Source organism: Oryx dammah, unplaced genomic scaffold, assembly GCF_014754425.2.
Source record: "Oryx dammah isolate SB20612 unplaced genomic scaffold, SCBI_Odam_1.1 HiC_scaffold_5, whole genome shotgun sequence".
NCBI lineage: Eukaryota > Metazoa > Chordata > Mammalia > Artiodactyla > Bovidae > Oryx > Oryx dammah.
The window spans coordinates 88,858,471-88,880,050 of NW_024070189.1; the positions used below are offsets into that span (position 1 = coordinate 88,858,471).

The 21,580-nt window shown below is 53.8% G+C and overlaps 1 protein-coding gene across 4 annotated transcripts; it reads right to left on the reverse strand.

The window, feature by feature from the left end:
• Positions 1–791: 791 nt before the first annotated feature.
• On the reverse strand, positions 792–20,895 carry TLE2 (TLE family member 2, transcriptional corepressor). Of its 4 annotated transcripts, none has more exons than XM_040241903.1 (20): positions 20,590–20,895; positions 20,414–20,511; positions 20,011–20,074; positions 19,505–19,549; positions 17,102–17,164; positions 14,778–14,852; positions 14,389–14,572; positions 13,709–13,728; positions 12,516–12,623; positions 12,108–12,152; positions 11,401–11,550; positions 9,765–9,903; positions 8,946–9,106; positions 7,800–7,876; positions 6,778–7,027; positions 6,133–6,380; positions 5,865–6,012; positions 4,097–4,247; positions 2,802–2,878; positions 792–1,082 (listed from the first exon to the last, which is right to left on the reverse strand). In XM_040241903.1, exons 1-20 carry the CDS (start codon positions 20,611–20,613, stop codon positions 975–977), a joined length of 2,235 nt encoding a protein of 744 aa, XP_040097837.1. In that variant the 5' UTR covers positions 20,614–20,895; the 3' UTR covers positions 792–974. The 4 variants fall into 4 exon arrangements, with proteins under 4 accessions (XP_040097837.1, XP_040097838.1, XP_040097836.1 ...); XM_040241904.1 differs by having other exon boundaries at positions 14,389–14,569; positions 20,590–20,849; XM_040241902.1 differs by having other exon boundaries at positions 9,765–9,921; positions 14,389–14,569; positions 20,590–20,713.
• Between the last annotated feature and the right edge of the window lie 685 nt (positions 20,896–21,580).

Here is a 21,580-nt window from a genome sequence, read left to right on the forward strand (position 1 = left end):
TGAAGGGACTTTATCCAGCCCAGGTCTCTACATTTGAATCCACCTCTCCTGAGAGTCAGGTCAGAGCCACTGACCCCTGTCATCAAGAGAACTGGACATGGAGCCCCCTGCCTTTTTTTTCCTTCTGAGTGTGCAGCACAACGGGAGGAGGAAATGGCAACCCCCTCCAGTATTTTTGCCTGGAGGATCCCATGAACAGAGGAGCCTGGCAGGCTACAGTCCATGCGATTGCAAAAAGACTGAAGCGGCTTAGCACATGCAGCATGAGGGATCTTAGTTCCCTAACCAGGGATGGAACCCATGCCCCCTGCAGTGGAAACGTGGAGTCTTAACCTGTGAACTGCCAGGGAAGTCTCTGGAGCCCTTCTTCCTGCTCCAGTCTCTTCTGATCTCATGGAGAGATGCTCCCAGCCTTGCCTGCACAGCCCCAGGAGTGGGTTCTCAGTCCTTCCCAAGATACCCGTGTCCCATTAGACTAGGGCTTCTACTCCCCAGGGGTGAGTCTAAGCCCCAGGGGACCATGTCTAGGGACATCTGTGCTCCTGGCATTGAGTGGGTGGGGGCTGGGATGCTGCTCAGCACCCCACAGGGCCTGGCACGGCTCCCCAACTGGGAATTATGCAGCCCCAATGTCAGCTGTGCCATGGAGGAGAGACTGGTTTACAAGGGGTGGCTCTTGCTGGCCAGCACTTTTCCACCCACTGAGTAACGTTCTGAAATCACCATTTGCTCACCCTGTCCCTCCAGGATGAGCAATGTCCCCAGTTCCCCAGCCCAAAACAAAAAGGCAGTTGTGATAAATACATTTATTTCCCCAAGGTCCTCCTGTGCATCTGGCCCCACATCCAGCAGGGGAGGACACAAGGGCTCAGCCAGAGCATGGATGAGATTTAGGGCTCGTGGTAGGACTAAGCAGGAGGTTAAGAATGACCCTCCCCTGGGAGTCAGGCCAGGGGTGCAGGAAGAAGGGGGTCTCAGTAGACCACCTCATACACGGTGGCCTTCTTGTCCCCAGAGCCTGTCACGATGTACTTGTTGTTCCCAGAGATGTCACAACTGAGCACAGAGGAGGACTCCTTGGACTGTGGACATGAGGGGGCAGGGGAGGGGAGAGTGAGGCACGGCCAAGGCCAGCACAGTCTGGCTCATGCTCCTGACCACCTGCACATTCAGAGGAAAGACACAAGGCAACTGGGGGAGCGCCTGTCCCCAGGGGTGAGCTATGGTCAAGGCTGGAGCTGAGACAGGACTTGGGGGCCCAACATGGGGAGCCTAGCCGTGAGGAGAGAAGGAGGGTAACAGTTCTTCCAGAGAGGAGTGATGATGCTCCTAGGAAGAGCCAGACCTCAGTTCCCTAGAACAGCAGAACCACCATCTCCTGGGAAGCTCAGAGAGGGTGTGCATCAGACATGAGGTCACACAGCACAAAAAAGAGCTAAGGCTTAAAGTAGGACCTACACCAGCACTCTGCAAACTGTTTCTTTTTTTCGACCACGCAGCTTGAGGGATCTTAGTTCCCTGACCAGGGATTGAACCTAAGCTCTGGGCAGTGAGAGCACAGAGTCCTAACCAATGGACCACCAGGGAATTCCTTCAGCAAACTACTTCTGAAAAGGGCCCAATAAATTTTCAGGCTTTGATCTGAAAGCTCATTTAAGTCCAGTGAGCTCTGGCCGGTAAGTGCAAGGACCAAATCAGTCAGTGTTACATCATCTACTATTTTTTCCCCCATAATCCTTTAAAAAATGTAAAAACTGTTCCTTATCAAGCAGGATGGCTCTAAGAGAGATGCCAGAGTAAGTGTTGGAGGATGGAGAGAAATCGGAACCCTTCCATATTGCCAGTGGGAATAAGAAATTTGGGAAAGAGTCTGGCAGTTCCTTCAAAGATTAAACAACTCTCAGCAATTCCATTCCAAGACATCTGCCCAGGAGAAATGAAAACAGGCATGCACAGGAGAATGTACGTGAATGTTCACAGCAGCGCAATTCACAGCAGCCCAGAAGTGGAGACAACCCTAGTACCCATCAACAGGTGATGGATGAACACAGTATGGTCCATCCACACAGTAGAATATTAGCCTCTATATTCCTTAAAATGGAAGGAGGTTCTGACACCTGCTTCATCATGGATGGACCTTGGGGATGTGATGCTCAGTGAGAGAAGAGACACAGAAGAATAAATTTTGTGTGATCCCACTCACATGAGTCATCAAATTCACAGAGACAGGAAGTAGACGATGGGGCCAGGGGATGGGAAGTCAGTGTCTAATGGGGACAGAGTTTCAGTATGGGAAGCTGAGAAAGTTCTGGAGATGATGGTAGGGGTGGTTGTAGGACAGTGTGAATGTACTTAATGCCACTGAGCCCTGCATTTTAAAATGGTTAAGATGGTGAATTTTATATGGATTTATCACAACACTTCCCTGGTGGCTCAGACGGTAAAGCGTCTGCCTACAATGCAGGAGACCTGGGTTCAATCCCTGGGTCAGGAAGATCCCCTAGAGAAGGAAATGGCAACCCACTCCAGTATTCTTGCCTGGAAAATCCCATGGATGGGGGAGCCTGGTAGACTACAGTCCATGGGGTTGCAAAGAGTCGGACATGACTGAGCGACTTCACTTCACAACTAATAACACAAACAGTTTGTGCACAGATGTGGCCTTCAGGCTGACCGCCTGCTTTAGTAGCTCCAGGCTGGTGAGGACGCTCCCCTGTTCAACCCCCATCCCTCTCTGGGTCCTGGGGCACCTGGTGTCCTGCAGTGGTGGTGGTGGGGTGGAGACCTCAGACATGCAGTACCTGGAAGATGCTGGCCCCGTACGGCGTCCTCCAGGCATTGAGCAGGTTGTCCTTCCCCGTGCTCACGAACCACCGCCCTGGGGGAGGAGGGTAAGGAGTTTAGGAGGGTGGTGGACTGGAAGAAGCCAGGGCTAGGGGTGGCGGACACAGGGCAACCTGGTCTGGCCTCTCCCTCCCTTTCCTGCACCTCTGCCCTCTCCTGAGGCTCCAGCCTTCCTACCAAGTGCCAGATGGTGAACCCAAGGTCCCAAAGAGCTCCAACTTACCTTCAAGAAGGGGGAGCCCCAAGAGAGGGTGATAAAAATAGGGTGCCCAGGGAGTTCCCTACTTGTCCAGTGGTTAGACTGTGCTTTCACTGCTGAGGGACCAGGTTCAATCCCTGCTCAGGGAACTAAAATCCCAAAAGCTATGTGGCATGGCCAAAATGCGGGGAAAGAAGCAAAACAAAAAGAAAAACCAGGGTGCTCAGTTACATTTGAACCTAAGATCAACCATGCATCATTTTTAGTACAGGTGGGTCCCAAATAGTTCATTATCTCTTTTTAAACAAATATGTATTTATTTGGCTGTGCCAGGACTTAGTTAGGGCATGTGGGATCTAGTTCCCTGACCAGGGATTAAACCCAGGCTCCCTGCATTGGCAGCCACTGGGCCACCAGGGAAGTCCCTCTGTTTGTTTTTTTAAAATATATGTAAGTTCCATGAACTACTTGGGATATATCAATGCTGAAAAAACAACAAAAAATTGGTTTAAGTATATCCCATGCAATATTTGAGATCTATCTGCACTAAAATAGTATAAATCATATCTCATGTATTTTGGGGACATACTTATGCTAATAAATTATATGCTGTTTAGTGTACAAGTATATCCCACAAGGTGCTTGAGATATGCTAACAAATTCTTTGTCCTTTAGAGCAGCGGTCCCCAACCTTTTTGGCACCAGGGACTGGTTTCATGAAAGACAGTTTTTCCATGGAGAACAAGATAAGAGGGGGTGGCTTCAGGGTGATTCCAGCATGACATTTATTGTGCACTTTATTCCTATTATTATTACATCATCTCTACTTTAGATCATCAGGCAATAGATACCGAGGTTTGCGACTTCTGGTTAGAGTATGTCCCATGCAATACTTGGGACATACTTCTATTAAGGAGTGATGCGTTGTTTATCTAAGATTCAAATGTAATCGGGCATCCTCTTTTTCTGTTGTGGGTTTTTGTTGTTGTGATTTGGCAACCCTGCCCCAGCGCCCCAGCTCCCAGAGGCCCCACCCAAGCCCCAGAGACGCACCGCAGGAGGCAAACTTGAGGGACAGCACGCAGCTCTCGTGGAGATGCAGCTGGTATTTCTCGGGCTTCCGGACATGTAGGAGCTCCACACTACTGCTCTCCATGCCGACGGCCAGCCAGTCCTGGTTAGGGCAGCGGCCCAGGGAGAAAATCTAGGGGTGAAGAGATGAGACAAAGAACCCTTGGCATGTGGGGGGGGATGCCCAGAGCTGGGGGGGCCCAGGGAAGAGGGGAGCGGTCCAACGTTCTGCCGCTGCAGCTCCTGCATGGAGAGGCAGCTGGCCCTGGGCCTGGAGCAGAGCGCAGCAGGCAACTGCGTGTCGAATCATTAATATTAATCAGAATTACACAGAGCCCCGGGGCCTCACATCCATTATCTTCTCTGAACGCACAACAGCTCTGGGAGGGAGGGATGGAGGGAGGGAGGGAGGGAAGGGGTGAAGCCAGCGAGGACCGCAGCTCCCCTTGAGCAGATGGTGGAAGGGAAGCTGAGGCCATGTCCAGCTCAAGGTCACAGAGCAAGTCCAAGAAAGACCAGGCCTCCCGACACCCAGCCTGGAACGTTCCCTACTTGCCAACACCTCTTTTTACTTTGATTTGAAAGGATGCAGTGCCCTCGTTGGTCTGTGCGCCACGTCAAGCACAGCACAGAGAGCAGTAAGGCCCTCTTCACTCCTAAGCCTTTCTCAGTCTTCCTGATAAATTAGACACATGTGGAAAGAACCATACATTCACAGCAGAGAGAAGAGTAGAAGGTTTTGCGTGTTCCTGGCCATGTAGAATCATCCCTGTATAAAGAAGAGGGTAGGCTGGGGGGATGGGAGATATTCACCATGGGATCACCAGATATGAAGCCACCCATCTAAGTGTTGGGGACAAAGGATGGACAACTGTATCCACCTGCACTCCTGATGTCCCTATCAAAGGAAGCTTCAAGCTAAAGAGAAGGTAAAATGAATCTGGAAGCTAGTTCCCAGCAGCCTTCAAGGAGGAAACAAATTGGAGATGGGTTTTGAAGGATGGGTAGGAGTTTACCAGTTGCAGGAAGGAAGGGAAAGGCATGTCAGTCAGAGGAAACAATAAGTGGGAAGATCTAGAGGGGTCATAGGGCATGGTGTGGGTAAGACTAGAGCACAGAGGCCTTAAAAAAAAACATGCCACGGAGCTCACAACCTGCCCCCAAAGCAGCAGGAGACAGGATCTGGGTCCAGGGTACCTGAAGACCTGTCCTTGGCTCAGCCCCTGAAGGCTCAGCCCCGGGGAGCCCCATGATCCTGTCCAGCTCCTTTACTACATCCTTCAGTCTCGATTTTCAGAACACCCCTAACAGAGACCTCTCTGTGTCCAGCTCCTACATCAGCTTCTATCTATCCCCTGGGGTCAGCAGCTCCTCTGTGATGAGTCCTGGGGTGGGGGTAGGTCAGGAGCTCTCAGTAGGGTCAAGAGGTTGAAGGCTGGGAGGAGAAACCAGCTACACAGGAGAAGACAAAGGAACAGGGGAATGGCTTGGCAAGATCATCTGGGAAGATGATCTGAGGGTCTTAGTAGCCTCACAGCTTGATATGAATCATCTCCTTTGTGTTTCCCTGTGTCTATCTTTGAAGGACTGATTAAAGAGGAATGACTGTGGATGTGTCTCAAGGACAAGAAAGATGGACACAGAGAGTAGGTGTTTGGTCCTGTCTGGCATCTGGGTGCCTCAGGGGGAGAGGAAGGGAGGCTGGATTCCTGGAGCTTGCGTCCCACTTCTGCCAGAGCCTGTGTGGCACCTGGGAGCTGAAGTCATGCTGCTGCAGCTGGCGCCCCTCCCGCAGGTCCCAGCAGCGCACGGTGTTGTCCAGGCCCCCTGTCCAGAGCCGAGTGCCATAATCCGAAATGTCGATGCAGCTGGCCCCATCCGTGTGGCCCTGGAACTGCCTGGAGAAAGGAGGGCCCAGGTGTCAACCCTGGAGGCGATGCCGCTTTAGCGTCTGCCCAGACAGCACCAAAAGAAGACGGCAGGAGCTTGCCCGAGGTCACAGGGCACCGGCCACCCACCTGACCATGGTCTGGTTCTGCAGGTCCCAGACCACGATGTTGCCATCGCTGCAGCAGGAGAAGCAGACCTTGGCGTCAGGACTGACGGCCAGGGCATAGCAGGCGGGCGCCGAGGAGGTCAGCTCCGCCTTGATGCGAGGAGTGGGTGCCGCCAGGTCCCAGATGGACAAGGTGCTGGCTTCACCGCCCACAATCAGACTCCGGCCGTCAGGCAGCAATTTGCAGGAACGAATGTAGTTGTCCCGGTTCTGGGAGGGGAGAGAAGCGAGGACAGTAGGTGGGACCTCCAGCCAAGCCTGCAGGAACCCAGCTAAAGAAATCATCCCACTGGCCTATAAGCTCTGCCCCTGGTTGGCCCTTGAATTCCACCCATTGGTCCATAAACCCCATCCCTGTTGGGCTATAAATCGTATCCTGTTGGCCTATAATCACCTGTCGGTGCCCTAAGAGCTCTGCCCCTTATTGGCCAAAAGCCCAACCCTGGTCGGCTTATAAACTCCACCCATTGACCTATAGCCCCACCCCTAGGTGGCCTATAAGCCCTGCCCCTCTGGCCTGCAAGGTCCCCCTCCCTTTTCTGCAGACCCCGCCCCATGTGTCTACAGGCCCTGCCTCCTGTATCTGCAGGCCCCGCCCCACCCTCACCAGGCAGTCCAGCTGGGCCACTGGCATCTTGGCGCCGGGCTGGCCCACGTCCCACACCTTCACGCAGCCCTTGCCACCTGTGTACACGTGCTGTGTGGAGCCGCTGATGGTGACTGCGCAGACTACCTCGCCGTGTGCCAGCGTGTGCAGCTGCCGCGCGTGCCGTGGGATGCCCGCGCCTACCAGTGCATCGGAAGGGAAGGGCACCGGCTGCATCTGCCCGTCCGCAGACACGTGGAAGGAGTAGGCCCTGGACGGGAGGTGGGGCATGATGCACAAAGAGCCGGGACCCTCCTTACCCTCAACCCCCAGGGCAGGGAGGGGTCTTCCCCTGCCTGTGCCCCCATGTGTTTAGGAACAGGGCCCCAGGATCAAAGGTGACGTGGCATGGTCAGCGCGATACAAAAGAGGAAGTGGTCCGGCTGTGGCCTGGCGCGTGGGAAGCAAGCACTTAGTAGTAGTTGGTGAAACAGAAGATCCAGGAAGATGCCTTGTGAGTTTCAGACTCAGTTCAATAGCAGCCACACAGGGCCAGTTAAATTTAAAGAAATGTAAAATTTCAGTTCCTCAGTTGCAGTGACCACATTTGAAGTGCTCAATAGCCACAGATGGCAGATGGCTCTCAGATCAGACAGCCCTAAGTATAGAATGTTCTCCTCATGGCAAAAAGCTCTACCAATCTTGGGGCCAGCTCATTCTCTGGGGTGGGATGCATTACTGGGTATGGAGCAACATCCTTGGGTCCCATGCTTCTAGAGGCTAGAAGCATTGGGGTGTGACAACCAAACATATCACCAGACTTAACCAAATGTCCTGGGGGAGGGGCAGCACAAAATCTATGCCCTGCTGAGAACCCCTGGTCTAGATGTTGCTTGTTACATATCTCTTTATCCAGACAGCAACTCTGGGAGCCCCAATTATCTTACAGAAGAGACTTTTGCGACAGGCAGAGGGAGAGCCCAACCCCCACCCCACTATATAAGCACCTCAGAGGAGGCAGGGAGCACCACCCTGGTACTCACGGCTTTCCCCCAGGGATGGTGGGCAAGGAGGAAGAGATGGACGACCCTCGGAGATGTGGGTGAGACTCAAACGCCATCTGCCAGAACACCAATGGGGTGTCACGGGGAGGGTGACTAAAACCCGCGTCTGCCTCTCCCGCGCTCACTTGCCACATCCCTCTCTGTTTATCAGAGGACCCCTCCCCACAAATTTGTTTATCAGCCCCTCCCAAGAAAGGGGAGGTGCCCTCTTCTCTACTTATCCTACAGATGGGAAAGTGGAGGCTTTCACATGAGGGAACCCCAAGGTCTCTAGCTGGAGAATCCTAGCACCCCAGAGTTGGAGGGATCCTGATGAATCTCCTGTCCAATGCTCAGAACAGGGGTCAGCAAACCACGGCCCCCTGCTTGTATTTGTAAATAAAGTTTTATTGGCACACAGCCATACCCATTCCTGTATATATTGTCTAGGATGGTTTTGAGCTATGAAAGCAGAGTCAGGTAGTTGTGATAGGATCCAACTGGTCTGCCAAGGCAAAAATGCTCACCATCTGGCCCTTTACAGAAAACACTGCTGTTTTACAGTGTCACTTGCAAGTGCCCATCCAGCCTCTGGCCTGGGATAACTCCAGTGACAGACCTTTTATCCCCTCTGGAGGCATCTACACCTACTTCAGGATGGCTCACTCTAGCCAGCGTTTATCCCAGTACTGGGGCCCACACAGACCTTGTCTCCTCCCCTTGCTGCAGCTTGGGGCTCTCATGCCTCTCCTTTAGCTCCTCATGGATATCACTTCTGTCCTCTCCCTGGGCTAGTTCTTTCTCTGCAATCTATCAGAATCGTCGAAGTCCCTCCAACATCAGGGCAAACTACTGTACACCATCTGCCAGAAGGCTGAAGGGGACCCTCACATTCCATGTCTGGGCTTTTGTTTCTCTTAATGCAGCATGATCACAGTTGTCTTTTCCACAGTCACACGTGCTTATCTGTACTAAGCTTGTGGGGCTACTGAGACCGTCAGATCGTCTTCTCACATGCACTCACCAAGCCAGGATGCCCCTCACTTTCCCCATTCCCTGGTCTTTCCACGTGTAACTGGTTTCTCCTCCCAGCCCCCAGCCCCTGGGTCCTGCTGACACCTGGCATCTCTCACCCTGAGGACTCACCATGGGAGAGCGTCCGTACACCACAGAGCCGCTGACCTGGGGGGACAGGTGGAGGCTGACATAGGAGCTGGGCATGGAGAGGTCCCCATTAAGGGCGCTGTGGGAGCCCAGGCTGAAGGATGTGGTGAAGGGACTGGACAGGGTCAGGGGACTCCTCAGGGCTGAGTAAGAAGAGACAAAGACAGGTTTTCAGACACATCAGGCTCAGGTTCAGCTGCCTTAGGGGAGTTCCAAGGCTCTCATGTTCTAGCACAGCATCCAACACACCCTGTCCTATCTCTAGACACTTAACAGATGCTGTTCACTCTGGCCAACAAGGCTTTCCCTTTCCTTTTTCAGTTATTGAACTCCTACTCACCCTTCAAAACCCAGACTCAATCGTCCAGCAACATCTCAGGAACATCCTCAAACCTCCCCAACTCTACCCCTAACCTCCAACCTTGCCCATCTTGAGTCCCTCCCTCTATCCCAACCCCCATAATAATGATGGGGAAAGTGAAGCTCAGAGAAGTCAGGCCACTTGCCCAAGGTCACACAGCTGGTAAGTGTCCAAAGCTGACCTCAAACCCAAGCATGTGTAACTCCAAAACTTGTCTTTCTAGGGTACTGGAGCCCCCAAGAAAGTTACTTCCCCTCTCTGGGCCTCAGCTGACCCCTGCCACCATCAAGCCAAGACAATGAAGAAACAAGAGGCCCAGCATGAGGCAGTGTCTAGCTCAGAGTCATGGAAAGTGCAAAGTAATTCCAGGACTGTAAGCCAGACCTCCTGCCTCCCCACCCCCATTGTCAAGAGCTCCCCAGAAGGGAGCAGGGACTCACCAATACTGTCTGTGGAAGGGGCAGGCTTGGCTGCTAGCTGGCGGAGGTGACTGGCCGAGCTGGGCCCAGGGGTGGATGCGTCCTGGGGCGGGGAGGAGTCGCAGGATTTGGAGGCGGGAGTGCTGGCCGGAAGATCGTTCTGGGGGATAGGGCAGGACTGAACACCACCAGACACCTGGTGCCTTGCAGCCCAAGGATCTGGGCAGAAGGTGAGAGCAGGTACACCTGGGGCAGACCAGGGCTCATGGCAGGCATACACAGACACCTGGGGATAGGCCCCACAGGTGACCCCCTGAGCACGGGGCCCACGTGAGCATCCGTGCACATCCGAATGCCAGACGGGCATCTGAGCATCGGCCCTCGGGATGCACACACAGGAACCCACGCAGTCTTGGGAGAATCGCGCATGTGTGTGATAAGGTATACGATGCAGCCGCAGGGTAAAAAAGGCGGTGAGCATTCACACACTTGGGGCAAGCTGGGCCCATGGGGATCAGGAGAGAAGGCAGTGCACAGACTTAGAGGCTGTCACATCCTTTAGGGCAGAGGACCAAACTCTAGGATGGGCTCCCCAAGCAGGAGACCACAGCGTGTTCCCAAGGCAAGACGCTAGTACTGCTGGGCACTCACTTGCTCCCCACGAGGAGGGGATGTCCCCCACTGCTGTCCCTCCCCACAGGGACCCTGGAAGAGGGGAAGCTGAGCCTCCATGTGGGAACAAGCTCCTTCTCAGCTTTCTGTCATCGCTTTCTTTGCCTTTCAAGAAACTTCACATCCTCATCTTGTGTGGGCTGCACCCTATCTTCCTTTCCTTCACAGGATCACACGTTTTGTGACAACCACATTCACACACCCAGGGCAGGGAGTAGTTGGGGCCAACATGGGGACAGGGGGGCCTTCTGGGGGCTTCTCCATTAAGATAGCACTGCCCCTCCCGCTCTGCATCTCCTTGGCATGGGAGGAGGGCACAGAAGATGCCATGGGAGCCCCAACCTTGGCAGTTGCCATAGCAACCTGCTGGGAGGGGAAGCCTAGAAACCGACACAGTCTCCCTGGTAAGTGCAGGGCAGGGGTCTGGGGAAGAATTGGGGGCAGGGACAAATCGAGCTGAATTGAGAATGCGGGGGGGGGTGGGGGGGGGGGGGGAGTGCTTTCAGGTGGTCCCCTACACCTGGCATCAAACATCACGAGAAGCAAGGAGAAAGTTTTTCTGGTATGAGTCATCTTTCCTTACAGCTGGGGCTGGTGTGTGTGTCCCCAAGGCCTTAACACTCCCAGGGCTGGAGTCAGCCTGGCCAGTTGCCAATTCTATAGTTTCACTCACTGTGTTTATTTTCACTGACTTCCTATCTATTGCTAGAGACACTTGTTTTCCACATAAGATGGTGAGTTACCTTTTAATATTATTTACAAAGTTGCCTTTTCAGATTTATTGAGGTTCCACGGAATGAGTCCACTGAGGAAAAATTACCAGGCTAATGCAGAGGTGGATTTTTAGGGACGTAATAATCAGGAAGGGAATGCTGGGGCACACCAGCCTGGCTCATTTCTCTCATCCCACATCTAATGCGGCAGCCTGTTTTCAGGTCCCTGGGATGAATAAAATGAGTTTCAAGCCCCCCGCACCACTACTTACCAGGACGAGTTCCTTGGCTCTGGGGAGTGGTGAGCCAAGGCTGGAGGCCAAGGAGGCTGGACTGTCCACGAGGTCCCGACGAGCAGGGATGCAGGTAGGTGCCTTTCCACATGGGGTGGTTGCTGGGCTGGGGGGCTCGGAGGGTTGGTCCTGGGTTTGAGGAGGTGACGATGAATGGGGGTGGCACTGAAGTGGCAGAGGAAGGAGAGCTCCTCTCTATACCCTACCCGTGTCCCACCCCGACCTCTAGAATGGACATCTAGGACCCACCTCGGGAGGATTATGAAACCTCCCTGTGCCTCAGTTGATTCATCTGTACAATGGGTTTAAGGACATAAGCTACACAGAGCAACAACTCTATATGGGCTTGGTTTTGTTTCCCCTCATTGAATAGATGAGGAAAAGTGAGGCCAGGGAAGGGGTGTCACTGCCCCGAAGTCACACAGAGAACCAGGGCATGAAGCCACTTCCATTGCCTGCCTCTGGGGTTCTCTGGGCCTCAGTTTCCCCACCTATGCTATGGATAGGAGGTCAGCCTGGGATGTCCTGGTTTCCCCTACTCCCCCTGGCCCCATAGCATCCCCATCCCAGCCATTCCACAGAGAGGGGAACACAAGGCCCCCCAACTCTCCCAGATAACCCACTGCCTGCTCTGTGCCCAGACCAGACCTGAGGTCAGAGTGGGAAGAGCCTGGACCCTGACTCACCTCGTCCACCACCAGGTTGTAATCGCTCTTGTCCTCGTCACTCTCCTGGAGGGACACGGGGGGAAGAGAGCTTACCCTGGCCCTACCGCTGCCTCCACGCCCCCTTACATCTCCTTGGGAGGGTCTGATTGGGATTCTGGGGCTTAGTTCATTTGTTCAAGTACAAAGGAGGCCAGTGGGGGAAATCTCTCAACGTAGAAGAATGGAGAAGATGAATCTGAGCACCCAAGAGGTGCTGTGTGGCCTCAGTTTAACCCTCTTTGCAGTGGGGGGAGAGCTGGAGGTCAGGAGCATCCTTACCTCCTTCCCAGCTCTCGACCCACAGAGGCAATCAACCTCTCAGGCTGGTTGGCCTCACCCACCCCCATCTGCCCACCCAAGTCCATGAGTACCTCCCTCTCTACTCACATAAGGTCCTGACAGATCCTTCTCCTCGGCTCTCTGCTTTCCATTTCCACCCAGGCCACTGGGCCGCTCCTCTTCCACCACACTCTCCGGGGGTGAGGGAGACACACTCTGCAGAGCCACGGGGGCCAGGTGGGAGAGAGTCAGAGCCCTGATCCCAAGACTGGGTCCTGGCCCAGCCAGAACCGAGGATCTCCATCATTGTTATTAGGACCTGTGCCCCAAGCTTCTCATCTGGAAAAAAGGACCTTCCAAGGGCAGATTCAGTGGTGTTGTGACAATCATAAATGTCCTCAGATATCACCCAAGGGCCCTGGGGGGCACCCGTGCAAACTGAAATAAGCTCTGAGTGCAAAATGCATTCAGAGCCTGGAGACAGAAAAGATCCCAATAAGACTGTTTTATGTTGTGAGTTTGGGTTCCGAGGGAGGCATGAGCCAACCTTGCAGGTCTCTTTGCATGGCCCTGCAATAAACCTTTCTCCACTAAAAAAAAAAAAAAAAAAAACAACCTTTTATGTTGATTACAGGTTGAAATATTATAGATGCATTGTGTTAAATAAAATTTACTGTTGAAATTCATTTCACCTGCTTAACTTTTCTAATGTGGCTACTGGAAAATTCATAGTGATGTTTACAGAAAGTTAAATATGTGATTGAAAATGCATGGAAACACACACACACTCGAGTGCATGTAAAACCATAAAGTGGGAATAAGCCCATTTTCTGACTGTGACACTATTTTAGTTCTGAAAGATGTTATGACTGGGTGAGGGGTACAGGGGACCTCCTTGTACATTTCTTTGCAACCTCCCGCACATCTGTAATGATTTCAAAACTAAACAATTTTTAAAAACTACCTACAGGGCTCACATGATATTTCTGTTGGGCAGCGCTCTTGTAGATGATAAAAATGGAGAGGATGAGAGAGAAATTAATGATGGAGGAATGGATGGAATGCTACCCAGGCATGCATTCATTTATTCTATTGCAAAAATCGCTAGAGATAAATAAATAAAACTCTAGTCTTATGGGCAGGCCCCTACCACCCCCCCCAAAAAAAAGGCTACACAGTGTGAAAGCGGGATGTGGTCTCCTTCTGAGGCCCCAACAGCTCAGAACAAGCAGCTTCAGCCACATGTGAATACAAAGCAAATGTTAGATAAGAGGGCAAGTCCCCCGAGCCCCTCAACTTACCCTGCTAGGGACTCTCTCCACTGGCGGTCGGGGGTGAGGTAAAGGGAGAGAAAGGAAAAGAAGTGGGGGGTTATATCCCACAGTGCTAGAGTGTTCAGCCATCCACAGCACATAAAGCCCTCTTCCCAACTCAGAAACTCCTCCTTCTAACACCCTGGCAAGGAGTGGACTGTCCCTTCCCTGCACCATTCAGATAGATGCCCAGAGAAGTTTATAACTTGCCCAAAGACACATAGCCCATGGAGAACAGAATTGAACCTGCAACTCTGCAGCCCCCTCCGTTCCCTCACGTTTATTTTTAAATTTTATTTATTATTTCTTTTAAGGCTGTGCTGGGTTTTTGCCGCTGTGTGGGCTACTCTCCAGTTGAGTTATGCGAGCTTCTCATTGCAGTGGCTTCTTGCTGTGGCGCACGGGCTCTAAGGAGTGCAGGCTTCGGTAGTGGCGGCTCCTTGGCTCTAGAGCACAGGCTCAATTATTGTGGCACACAGGCTTAGTTGCTCCACAGCATGTGGGATCATCCTGGACCAGGGATTGATCCCGTGTCTCCTGCATTAGCAGGCAGCTTCTTTACCACTGAGCCACCTGGGAAGTCCCATCCTTCTCATTTAGATGAGTTTAGTGGTCCTGCCACCCTCTCCCCAAGCCCCCAGCCCCTGCCATCAGGGATGTCCACTCACCTCTGGACCCCTCCGCCTCCACGCCTGCCCGCTCCTCCTTGGTGACTGCGGCCAGCTGAGCCTGGGCGGCCAGGGCTCCCGACAGGGCCAGCAGCCCCGTGGCGCTGCTGCCCACCAGCCCCGCTGGGCGAGGGGTGAGGGGCACAGGGGGGGCGTGGTGGGCCAGTGGCTGGAGCTGCTGCTGCTGGAGAGGAGGTGGGTGGGCCAGGGGCAGGCAGGGGCAGGCCCTGGGAGCCCCCGCTTCCCCTAGCCGAAGCCGGAGAGGCTGTGTCTGGGCAGACAGGGCCCGCCTTGGGGTCTCCAAGGCTACAGGAGCCCAGGCCAGCTAGCTGCCCACCCAACACCCCCAGCTTCACCACCGAGGGCAGGGCGGGCACCAGACGACTCACCCCAATGAGGCTGTTCAGCTCCCCGACTGTCACCTGCTTGGCCCGCTCCACAGCCTGCAGAACCTGCTGTTGGTGCTGGAGGTGGGGGTGGGGTCAGGGGCGCTCAGGAGAGCGCCCTTATCTGATCAGAGACCTCACCTCTCAGACAACACCCTCTGGGACCGCCCCTTTTTTATCAGTCACACCCTGCAAGCATGTGGGATCTTAGTTCCCTGACCAGGAATCCAACCCGCGCCCCCTACGTTGGGAGTACTGGACCATCAGGAAAGCACCTGCCCCTCTTCTTCTCTCACTTGCTCTTTCTATTATATTTTCTTTCTCTCTTTTCAAAATCAGGAAACAAACAAAGCACTGCAGTGCAGTTCAAACCAATACTTAGAAAGCGGAGTTTATACATCAGAGTCCCCGCCTTTGGCACCGCTGACATCGTGGCTGGGCCACCCTGTATGGGGACCGTCCTGGGCACTGTGGTGTGTGGAGCCCCATTCCTGCCCCCAACACTCACTGGATGCCAGAAACACCCCCAGTAGTGACAAACACAAAGGTCCCCACCATCACCCAGTGTCCCCTGAGGACAGAATCACCCCCAGTAAAGAACCACTGTACAAATAAGCAGCCATGGGCCAACCACCCAGATCACAAAATACAAACTGGCAGTCTCTAAAGGTCCCCCATGCACCCTACCCTCATCCTGCCCTCGTTCCTTCCTTCCTCTCCCCCCCTTTCACATGGTGATAAAACATCCTGGACTGCACCGTTAGATACAGAAGCCGTCTGCAGCCACTGAGCACTTGAAATGTGGCTGGTGCAACTGAGGAACGAGATGCCTCCTTTAATTAATTTGACAGAAATTTACATATTAATTTAATGTAATATATTATAAAAGAAATAAAAATTAATACAGATGTAAATGGCCACACATAGCTAGTGGCTCCTGTGTTCTCTCTAAGGCCACTTTTGCACCCAAACTACCCAGGATGGAGATTGGGGCTGTTCCACTAAGGAGATGTCAGGATACCGATGGGGTGTCCTGTATGGGGCACACCTGTAAGGGTGTGTCCAGGCCAGGGATTGGTATGTTTTGACTGCAAAGGGCCAGAGAGTCAATAATTTTGGTTTTGTAGGCCAGAGGGTCTCTATGGAAACCACTCAGCTCTGCCATTTTATGGAGAAATCTGCCATAGACAATAAAAACATGAATGGGCGTGGCTGTGTGCCAATAAAACTTTATTTACAAAACAAGTGAAAGGCCAGTGATTTAGCCCTCAGGTTGTTGTTTGCTGACTCCTGGTCTAGAAGCATGGAATTTGCTGGGGCACATATGCGTGTCTTAATTCACTCCTTCCCAAAGTCCTTTTACCCCATTTCCTACTGTAGTTTGGCCTTTGTCATGCTGGGCCACCTTGTTCAGACACCATCTCTAAATCCGAGACCAGACAGAACAAATCTCACTCCGTCTCAAGAGCCCAGAAACCTTGATGGGGTCCAAACCAAAAGGAGCATCTTTCCCCTTTCATGGTCTCCAACACAGTGAGGGCCCCCTGTGTAGCCACCTTGTATCAGAATCTGTCCTCTCATCTCTCTGGAGATAGAATGTTCCAGATGGAAGCGGGAATGGGGGTTCAAAGGTCCTGAAGAGCTTAGGGCATTTGCACAAGGGCTAACTTTATTTTTTAAATTTCAATGAAGTGCTCACACTCTCTTATCTGTCCCTTTCCACATTTTTGTATTATTGTGATTACAAGTACATAAGAGTTACCCTTTAACCATGTTTAAGTGGCATTAAGCACATTCACATTGTCCTGCAACCATTCCCACAATCATCTCCAGAGCTTTCTCATCTTCCCAAATGGAAACTCTGTCCCCATGAAATACTGGCTCCCTGTTCCCTCCCCCAGCGCTTGGCCCCACCACCTACTTCCTGTCTCTGTGGATCTGACTCCTCCAGGGACCTCCTGTGAGTGGAATCACATAGTATATGTCCTTTTGTGACTGGTTGATTTCCGTCAGCATAATGTAGGGACTAAGTACCAGGGACAGACTTTTATTAGGTGTACTAAACACCAGAATCATCTTCACCACCTTGTATGTAGCCGCTGTTCTAAATTTTATGACCGAGGCACAGAGAGGGCAAGCCACTAGCCCAAGGCCACATGGCCAGGATTTGGACCGAGGCAGGCTGGCTGCAGGCTTGAGCACCAACCCCCTTCCCTCTCAGCCAACACCTGCCTCCATCCTGAAAGTCCCAGCCTAGCCAGTGCCTAGACCCCCAGGCCAAATCCTTCTTCCAGTTCCCCTCCCCCACCTCCACGAAGCCCACTCACCTCCTGAGTCAGGAAGGGGATAATCTGAGCACAGATCCCACTGAGACGCTTCACAATCTCGGCCTGGCAGGAAGCAATGGGGAGGAGGCTTGGAGGTCAGGCTGTCAATCCACAACCTCAACTCCAGGGCACAACAAGCCTTGCAAAGCTTGGGGTGAGGGGTCTGTCTCCCACAGGTGCAAATATGGGACACAGGCTGAGAGTCTGGCAGAGAGGCTGTCCACCTGATGTCCAGTGCAGCGTTGAGCTGAGAGACAGGATGGATATACCACCTGCCAGACCCACTCAACAGAGATTCCCAGAAAGCAGGTGCAGCCGCCCAGTGCAGACTGGGACCCACCCCCGCCCCCCTAGGAGCTTTGAGTTCAGCATAAACAGAGGGAGTGAAGCCCCCGCCTGGAGTCCCAAGTTCAAGCCCTGGCTGGACCCAGGTCTTTCCCAGGCATGGCCCCTCTCTCGGTTGCCCCTGTGCCCTGTGGCTGCAGTCAGCAGGCCATCCCAGTATACTACACTCAGGAGTGTGATGCTATAAGAAATACACATTATGGGGGAAAGAATTTGAAAAAGAATAGCTACATGTATATGTATAGCTGTCCCTTAACACAACATTGTTAATCAACTCTAACCCAATATAAAATAAAAAGTTAAAAAATGTATATATACATTTGCTGTTTGCCCTGTTCTTGGCACAGAGCTCCTACAACCCTAGGGATTTCAGAATAGTAGCGGCGAGAGGAACATCTTTTGTCATTCACAATAAGTCCATGTCACCGACACTTGAGTGACACTTAGGGATGGAACTTCTCTCAGGCCTACCCCCAAACCCTGACCTCCAAGGAGGGGAGAGGGGCTGGGGGTGGCAGAGAGCTTCCTGGTGGGTGGATGCGTGTTTGTGCAGGGAGACAGTGCCCGGAGAAGGCATAGAAGCTCCAGGCCCTTCTCCATAACCTTGTCCTGTGTATCTCTTCCATCAGGCTGTTTCTAAGTCATATCTTTTATCATAAATGGGTAATGTAAGAGCTTTCCTGAGTTCTGTGAACCATTCTGGCAAAACATCAGACCAGGGAGTGGGTTATGGGAACTCTGATTTATAGCTGGTGCGTCAGAAGCCCAGGAGGCAGGGGCAGTCCTGTGGGGCCCTAATCCTAAGCCTGAACTACTGGGGTTTGCACTGACTCTGGGTAGGTGTGTTAGGGTTGAACTGAAGCATAGGGACACCCAGCTGGTGTCAGATTTCCAGAACTGTTCTGTGTAGCGAAAACACACACATTTGGTGTCAGAGAGTGGGTTAGAAATAGTGTGGTTTTACTTGTAGGTTTCATCTGGGACTGGGGCTGGGCAGGGAGTGCCCCATAGAGGCTGAACAGAGGGGAAACGTGAGTGGGTGGGGAAGGGGGTTTTCTGTCAGTCTGTGCTTTGCCCCTGCCTGAGTTACAGAGCTGCTGGATGCACCTGGGTGAGGCTGTGTCTTCCATCTCATACCAGGAGGGTGGAACCAGGCTCCCAGAGCTGGGACCCTACACCTTGCCCACCACCCCATAAAGAGGTCTATTTCATGCACCCATAGGACCACACCATGCTGCAGGCAAACAAGCCCCCTCCTACCCACACCAGACCCAAGAGAACCCACAGAGACCCAGAAAAGCATGCCAAGGCAGTCTCCCTCCAGGCACTCCCCGCTCACCCTCACTTCTTCCCACCCACCAGAAAGACCCTAGGCTTTGCCAATTAATTCTAATATTCTGATGGACAGAACCCAAGATTCCATCAACCTTAGAATCTCCAGGTCCCTCTTGTCCTCTTAGAAAACATCTGGGTGCATGGGTGGTTCTGTGATAAAATTTTCACCTCCCCTTTAGAAACCATCAGAAAATCTTGAGGTCAGTCTCAGGATCTGGGGGTTAATCTCGGGCAAATGAAGCCAATTTCAGAACCTTCAGGTATGACTCAGAACCCTGAGATCACTCTCAGACATAGAAGACAGTCTCAGAAACTTGGATCATTAGCATTAATCTAAGAACCTTCAAAATGGCATCAGAACCTAGGGGTTCCATCTCAGACCCTAAGGATCCATCTCCGGATGTCAGACACATTGGGCTGAAAGGGACCTCTAAGACTGTCTGTTTGTCCCCTTCTTAGGACAGAAGTCCCTCCCCGGGCTCCGTGACCTGGCTGCTGGCCTCTGCTACAAGGAAGCCTGCCCCTTATCTGCTGCCCACATCTCTCCTGGACAAGATCTCCAGAAATTCATTTTTGAGGCTGAAATCTGGCCCCTAGTCCCAGAGGTTTCAGGATAAGACGTCTGCTCCCTGGGCCTGTGACTGCTGGAGATCTGGATCTCTCTCACAGCTTCCAGATCCCCCTCCTCCCTACCGGACACCCTTACCCCCAACACACTGTTACCTGCTTATGCATTTCGATGTTGAGCCCGTAGGACATTTCATAGTACTGCAAAGGAAAGGCCGTCTGGCAGTGTCCATCGTAGCCATGGATGTCCAACTGCACTGGGTGACTGGGTCTTCCAACAGCCCCCAGACTCAGGGGATCACAGCGGGACCCAGAGCGTCCCAGATCCTTGGGGGCCCAGAGAGGGAGCCCAGAGGAGAAAGCAGGACTCTCCTCCCTCCATTCTCTCCAGGGGGTGGGGTAGATGAGCAGTGCCCAGAGACCTCAGCCCCTCAGAGATGCCCAGGAGGAGAGGAGGTATCCTTGATTTATTGTTCCAAGAGCTGGCAGACAGCCTGGAACCCCAAGCAGCCCATTTTACAGATGAGGGAAACTGAGGCCCACAGCTGGCTGGGGACATGTCCCAGAGCGGTACTGGAGTTGGGGTTCATTCCCATCATGTTTCGACTCACAGACAAGCCATCTTCCCCACTGCCTCCCACCCAGTATGACAACCCCCTCACCATGACATAATGTCGCTGCATTTCTGTCTTCTCACTGGCCAACTTCTCACACTCCAGCTTGAGGCTGGGAAGGGGACGGAACATTGGGATTCCATCCTCTTTGCCCCCCAGCAGAGACACCCACGGACCCCTTCTGGGCCAGCTTCCCCAGTGATGAGATTGGCTCTCCCCCGCCCCACCTCCACACACCCACCCCCCCAACTCCCGCTCCCAGGCCGGCCCCATCCTTTCCCAGGCTCTAAGTGTCCCAGCACTGGACGGGCTGTCCTCCTCAACTACGCTTCTACCTGGAAGCCCTCCTCTCGGCCCTGGGGTCCCTCCGTCCTCCCAGCACGCTGGTGACCCCCGCCCCTCTGCCACAGGCGAGCCCCTGGGGAGGGGCGCCCCGGTCCCCACCCCTTACCTGTGGTACTGAGCCTGAAGAAACTGGAATTCTTCTTTGATGCGGTCGCAGATCTCCAAGATCGAGAACTTGAAGGGCTGGCCGGACTGAAGCGGGGTCTTGGGGGAGGACGCCCAGGTCTGAGTTCCTGGACGCCCGGCGCCCCCAACCTCCCCGCAGCCCGGGCCCCCACTCACCGGGTGCCTTCCCTGGGGATACATCCTGCCGATCCGGGAGGCCCTCCGCCACGACTCCGGAGCTTGACGATCTGGGGGGGGGGGTGGAGGGCAGGAGAAGGCGGGGTGGGGGAGAGGCTGGGGTGGGGGTTCTGCCCGAGAAGGAAGGGGCAGCGGCGTGGGGCAGGGGACCCTGGAGTTCCCCCGCCCCCCGAGTGAGCGCGCGGTGTCGCGGGGACCAAGGGGCGCCGAGGCCCCCGCCGGGCGTGGGGCGCGCGACCGGCGCAGAAGGTCGGGCGAGCGGCGGCCGGTTTCGGAGGCGCGGGCGGCGGGCCCCGCGCGGAGCCGCCTCCCTCCGGCGGGGCTCGGCCGGGAGCCGCGGGCAGAGCCGCCTTAAGGTGGCGCCGCCGCCCCGGCCCGCCCCCCCGGCCCGCCTGCCCCGCGCGCCGCGGCCCCCGGACCACCCCCTCCCTTCCACCCGGGACCAGTAGGGAAACTGAGGCTAGTGTCCAGCCCCGCAAACGTCGCCACTCCCCACTCTCCCGAGGACCCAAGAGAGAAAAACCAGTTAAACACCTAGTGACCCACTGTGAGGGTAGCTTGGGGCGAGGAAGACAGGAGGGGGCCAGAAATGGTCTTTCTGAGGAGATGGGCTTAGACTTAAGGATGGGGAAAACAGCCTGCCAAGCGCTGGCTGGAGAACCTGCCTGCAGGGACAGGGTCTAACCTGTAAAATCATCAGAGGAGGGTCGAGCTTGGGGGCAGAGCCAGGCCCCTCCACCCTCACTGGACCTCGGTATTCCCACCTGTAAAATGGTCAAAGCAGGGGCTATTTTTAGACTACACACACAGGAACAGCCCTCAGCCTGCTCTGGAACGGAGTAAACTTCCAGAGATGGGAGTTGGGTTCCCACGGCCACACCAGTGGACCTGGCTCTCTCGGCTCTCAGACCATGAGCTCCTAGAAAACAGAGGTCCCGCTGAGGACAAATACGGATCTCTGCCATCAGAC